At 38.1% G+C, this 6,304-nt stretch overlaps 1 protein-coding gene across 1 annotated transcript in view; it reads left to right on the top strand.

Moving 5' to 3' along the window:
* Aqr (aquarius intron-binding spliceosomal factor) overlaps positions 1-6,304 on the top strand; it is an 82,952-nt gene that overhangs the window by 57,223 nt on the left and 19,425 nt on the right. Inside the window, exons 23-26 of the mRNA XM_031371391.1 lie at positions 1,395-1,505; positions 3,604-3,713; positions 4,879-5,014; positions 6,049-6,258. Coding sequence (XP_031227251.1) covers positions 1,395-1,505; positions 3,604-3,713; positions 4,879-5,014; positions 6,049-6,258 — 567 coding nt within the window. The remainder of the gene's footprint in view (positions 1-1,394; positions 1,506-3,603; positions 3,714-4,878; positions 5,015-6,048; positions 6,259-6,304) is intronic.

Raw genomic sequence — 6,304 nt, 5'->3', positions numbered from 1 at the left:
AGTATACATATGAGTACACACACTGGAGAGTATACATATGAGTACGCACACACTGGAGAGTATACATGAGTACGCACACACTGGAGAATATACATATGAATACACACACTGGAGAGTATACATGTGAGTACACATACTGGAGTATACATATGAGTACACACACTGGAGAGTATACATATGAGTACGCACACACTGGAGAGCATACATATGAATACGCACACTGGAGAGTATACATATGAGTACACATACTGGAGAGTATACATATGAGTACATACACTGGAGAGTATACATATGAGTACGCACACACTGGAGAGTATACATGTGAATACACACACTGGAGAGTATACATGTGAGTACACATACTGGAGAGTATACATGTGAGTACACACACTGGAGAGTATACATATGAGTACACACACTGGAGAGTATACATATGAGTACGCACACACTGGAGAGTATACATGTGAATACACACTGGAGAGTATACATGTGAGTACACATACTGGAGTATACATATGAGTACACGCACACTGGAGAATATGCATGTGAGTACGCACACACTGGAGAGTATACATGTGAGTACGCACACTGGAGAGTATGCATATGAGTACACACACTGGAGAGTATACATGTAAGTACACATACTGGAGAGTATGCATGTGAGTACACACACACTGGAGAGTATACATGTGAGTACGCACACACTGGAGAGTGTACATGTGAGTACACACACACTGGAGAGTATACATGTGAGTACGCACACACTGGAGAATATGCATATGAGTACACATACTGGAGAGTATACATATGAGTACGCGCACACTGGAGAATATGCATGTGAGTACGCACACACTGGAGAGTATACATGTGAGTACGCACACACTGGAGAGTGTACATGTGAGTACACACACACTGGAGAGTATACATGTGAGTACGCACACACTGGAGAATATGCATATGAGTACACATACTGGAGAGTATACGTATGAGTACGCGCACACTGGAGAATATGCATGTGAGTACGCACACACAGAGAAAAGTACATATGAGTATGCATTTATGTGATCTTTCTTTTTCATCATTTCAACTTCGCTTGTTTGGTTTTTTATGATTTTGTATTGTTTGTTTAAAGTGAGTTTTTTCTGAAGAGGATTTTTGAGACTTACCAGTTTTAGTCATTAATCACTTTTTTCTATGCAGGTTTTTTTTTTCTCCTAGGAGGTCAATGACACGACTTTTTGGTGTTCTTCCATAGATGTATGACTTTCTGAGATTGGGTTCTCTTTCCTGTTTCTTATGTTACTAAGTTCACTTATTTTTTTTTCTAAGTCTTTTATTTCTATTTTCTAGTAACATAATAGCTTAGTGTTTAATATGTGTTTGTCTTTGTGTAGGTTGTGGGCCCACCTGGTACAGGAAAAACAGATGTTGCAGTCCAGATCATATCCAACATTTACCACAATTTTCCAGAACAGAGGACTTTAATTGTTACTCATTCCAATCAGGTAACTGGCTCTCAGTCTGTCAGTGTGGTGGCAGTGTGGAGTTGCAGTCACGCAGCCCATCTCTGTCTGTCTGTGTGCATGCACATGCTCATACTCACAATTTAGTATTTTGAGATTAAAAGCATTAACCCTTCTCAGTAATTTCCTTATTTAGTAGATTGGCTGTTCCTCAGACAAGAGATCTAGCATGTTTCAGTACCTGATTAAGTTTAAATACCTGTAAGGCTACGTGTAGACCTATTACATAAAGGATCATTGTGTGTTGTGTTAGTCCTTCTGAGGGTGTCAGAAACAGTGAAGACTGAGTATGCTTTATTAGCTCTAGCATTAGATGTGACTAGCAGCTCTCAGAGCATCCCAACCCATGGTAAAATTGCTTTCCTCTAAGCTTGGAGAAACATTCTCAGGATCCACCAGTGATCTTTAGAAATCTTGGTTTACAATACACTACAGTTTTTATATCATAAGTCATTCTATTATTTGTTTTCTTATTTGCAGTTTTATTTATTTTTAGTAATACTACGGTTTATTCATCTGGAATGCTTTAACAGTGGCTTTGGAGTTTATAAATAGTGGTAGCTTGTACAATATGCCAAATTTTTGTTGACCTATTGATTTGGGAAGAAAGTTAATTTATTCTTCCCCTGAATAAATGCAAGAAAACAAAGTGCTAGGAGTTTTTTTTCTATTTAATAAAGTTTATTATACAATCAAAGCTATTAGTTAGCTTTTAAGATGCACAAACTGTAAGTCATGCATTATGTCACAGGATCTGACTGAGTTTTGTCTCATGCCTTGACAGGACCTCTTAAAGTGCGTACTGCTTAGGCTGGGATTGGGTAGTAGTCCTAGAGAAGCTCTGTTACAGAAATAGCCATAGAAGGCCTTGTTGCTGAAGCCCGTGTTTGACATTCAAATGACCCTCAATGTCTGTCAGTGTGGTGACGGTGTGGAGTTGTAGTCATGTAGCCCATTTTCATTTGACTTGTTAACTGCTTTGTTTCCCAGGTCATCATGTCCTGTTCAAGGACGCCCCAGCAACTTTACATCTCACAAGAAAATCTTGACTTTTTTAGATTTTACAATATATAAATTTTCTGCTTCAATTTTAAGTACAGATAATAAATAATACTATACATTCCAATTGATGGGTCCTGAGAGTGTTGAATAATGTGAAAAGCTAAATAATGAGAAATGTAAATTAAAAAGAAAAAGTAATGCCTTCCATTTTTTAAATCTGCTAGAATGTTGGCAGCAAAGGATACATGGGATACTATATACTGTGTACTATAGCCTGAATGTATACGTTAGCTTACGGCAGGGTTGGACTGTGATCGATAAGAAAAGATGCTGACCGGGGGTGATAATGTAAATGGTGCCTTTATTTAGTGTATCTTCCCAAGTTATGAGAACTTTTATCTTTTTTCAAAAATTTTGCCTATAAAACTTTCTCCTAACCACAGAAGTTGAAGAATAAATATTAGAATTTGAGAGAACTTTTTTAAATGGACATTTCAGCATTCGAGAGAAGTTGAGTTCCAAGTGGTTTTCTGTCAGAGCAGGCTTTGGCAGCAAGTGCTATCTGCTCACTGTATAGAGAGAACCAGGCTTTGGGCCTGAGAATTGAGGATGCACTTCGTCCTTCTGACCCTCTCTGGGAATCTACGCTCACGTTCTGTGCTCTGCTGTCTCACTGCCATTTGCAGTTGCTGGATTATTTCTCACTCTCTCCAGCCCTTGGAATACTGCTGGGTGAAGTGAAACTCAGCAGTTTATTATCTTAGGAACCATCGCTGCTTGGAGAAACATGCCCTGGAACAAATGCCTTGAGTCTATAAGTTATACATAGAGGTTTAAGGTAGAGGTGGTTTTATGGTTTCCACTTAGTCTTGGGCAATATACATATTGCAAATACAAGCACTCAATATTAAATATAATCTTGGTAAAGTTTCTAAATGGCCTAATCTTAAACCTGCTTTCTTCTGACTTTTATATACCTGCACATTACTCTATCCATCTAGGAACTAGTCTTTATTCTATTTCAATGAATTTAATAACTCCTTTAAACTCACTGCCATGCGTTTGCCTTACTGACCAGGCTCTGAACCAGTTGTTTGAGAAAATCATGGCTTTAGACATTGATGAGCGCCACCTCCTGCGTCTGGGTCATGGAGAAGAAGAGCTAGAGACAGAAAAAGACTTTAGCAGGTAAGACAGCAGCAGTGGATGATGACACGTACACAAAAGAATTTTTAACCTTTTACCCTTTATTAAGAAAATACCAAGAGAAGAGGAGTGGATAATCAAATTTACTTCAGACAGTTCTGGTGTCACCTGCTTAATCTGTTGAACTAAAAGTGCAGGCATGGTGCACGTTAGCCTAGCTCTTTGTGGTTACCCCGTATTTAATATCATTTGTTGTAAGTGGAACAAAATTGTACAAATCTAAGTTTCCTACCATTAATAGTTTGTTTCTTCAAAATTATAATAACATTTCATTTACATAGCAAGCACAATAAATAGGTGAACATACTTAACATATTGTTTGTTTCATAAATGTGACCTTTGACCTAATGTGAAAACAAATATCAGAAGGATGTTACAATACTGTGCTCGGTCTAGTCAGGGTTCACTTATACAGAGACCACCGAGTACATAGAGAGCTAGCATGTTACACAGAGAGAACAGCACAGTGTAAGCCAGTGGGGCTCTAGCTTCTTGGGTTGGGTCACCTGGTGATAGTTGTGGACTCTTCCCACAGGGGTTTCCTCTATTAAAGGCTGCTGCTGAGCATGGAACAGCAGCAATGAAGATGAGATGCGAGTGACTCCCACCTGCAAATGCAAACTTCTCTTCTCACTCAGCAGGATTTGTGATCCTGCTATGTTTGAGTGCTAGACCACACACTAGAAACTGCAGATAACATAGAATGCATTTTCAAATTTTGAAGCATGCTGCTTTTATGATAGTTTAAGCAGGACAAGGTTAAGGCTACAGAGTACCCAGTCTGTCCACTGTGTGTTCCTAGACTATTGGTCTGCTCCAGAATGCACTGTAACATATGGGAAGTTTTATTTGTACAAAAAACTGACAGCTTGCTTGATTGAATTTTCTCTCTACTCATACTGTTAACATGTTTGATATAAGCACTGGGCCTTCTGTTATACTTTAAATAACGTTTTGTGGTGTGGCCCAAACTTATAGTTTAATTTATCAACCACTCAAAATTAAATATAAATTAAATTGTGCTTCCTGCCTTTTTCTTTCTCTCTGATCATTTAGAGTTTCTATTATGCTCTCTTGAATTCTGTTGATAGATTTTATCAAAGCTTTTCATTACAGATTTGCCTTCTTACCCGTCTGACAATTCTAGGTATGGAAGAGTAAATTATGTCCTGGCTCGAAGAATAGAACTTTTAGAAGAAGTCAAACGATTACAAAAGAGTCTGGGAGTTCCCGGAGATGCTTCATATACCTGTGAAACTGCAGGCTATTTCTTCTTATATCAGGTATGACTGATATAAGTAAGGTTTGAGGGCTTTAAAGTGAGATTCATAGTACTTGTCTTAGATGGAGAGTAGTTCGCATCTTAGAGATCGTTCTTGAAAGGTTATTGTTGTTTTCGTACCTTAAAGTATATGGCATTTCAAAAATATTATGAATACTCTTTGTTTTTATTATTACTTCAATGGCTTTAGCCTTTTCGTGTTTATTTTGTATGTGCAGACAGCTTTGTGGAGTTGGTTCTCCCTCTGCACACTGAACTCCAACAATTGAGCTCAGGTTGTAGGCTTGGTGACAAAGCACCTTTACCCTGAGCCATCGCACAAGGCCCTGAGTTTTTGTTTTATGGTTCTGTTTTCTTTGTAAACATCTGCAAGTTAAAGCTGATATTGCTGCCTTTGAAGTCATTTTCCTTCATTCTTGCTATTTTCATATTTTCTCTCTCTCTCTCTCTCTCTCTCTCTTTCTCTACCTCATTATAGGAATGTAACTAAATATTATACCTACTCAGTCATAGCAAAGTACAAAGACAGAGACTTATTATATCATTTATCAATTAACAAGGGAAAGCATATTGTTCTTTCTAATAACCAGAAATAAAGTATCTCTTAAAATTAATTGATTTCAATTTAAGGCTATGACTTTGTTAAGATTAGAAACAGGAAATCACATAGCTGAATAAATGGTAAGTCCTTTGCATTCCTAATAATTTCTAGTGAATTAAGGCATAATCAGATAATGCAGACTTCATGTAACTTGTTTTCATTGTAGTAACGCCGTTTGTATATTTTAGAAATGATCTAAAATTGAAAATTTTAATGAATTTGAGAGAATGGGCTTAATCTCATCAGTGGCTGCACAAAGCACTTGAGTGCATTCAGAATGCAATCTTCCGGGTTTGAGAGGCAAACAAGACATGGACTGTCTGTTAAGTGTCTGCTTTAGACTCAGACTGTTGAGGTCATGTTCCCTAGATTCGCCCTCGCTTTATTTAAGGCATAATTTAGCCAGGAAGGTACAACTTGAGTTTTTCCTGCAGGTAATGTCCCGTTGGGAAGAATACATGAGCAGAGTGAAGAACACAGGGAGCGCCTGCCCAGACGCTGCAGAGGTCGCCACATTCTTCCCCTTCCATGAGTATTTTGCCAATGCTCCTCAGCCCATCTTTAAAGGCAGATCTTATGAGGAAGACATGGAGATCGCGGAAGGGTGCTTCAGGCATATTAAGAAAATCTTCACTCAGCTTGAGGTAAAGTTTTTCAACTTGTTTTCACCTTTCTTTAAAAGTTTTTGGT

This window comes from Mastomys coucha, unplaced genomic scaffold (assembly GCF_008632895.1).
Source record: "Mastomys coucha isolate ucsf_1 unplaced genomic scaffold, UCSF_Mcou_1 pScaffold15, whole genome shotgun sequence".
NCBI classification, from domain to species: Eukaryota; Metazoa; Chordata; class Mammalia; order Rodentia; family Muridae; genus Mastomys; species Mastomys coucha.
The sequence above is the reverse complement of the archived record's forward strand: the minus strand, read 5'-3'. Positions and strand labels throughout refer to the sequence as shown.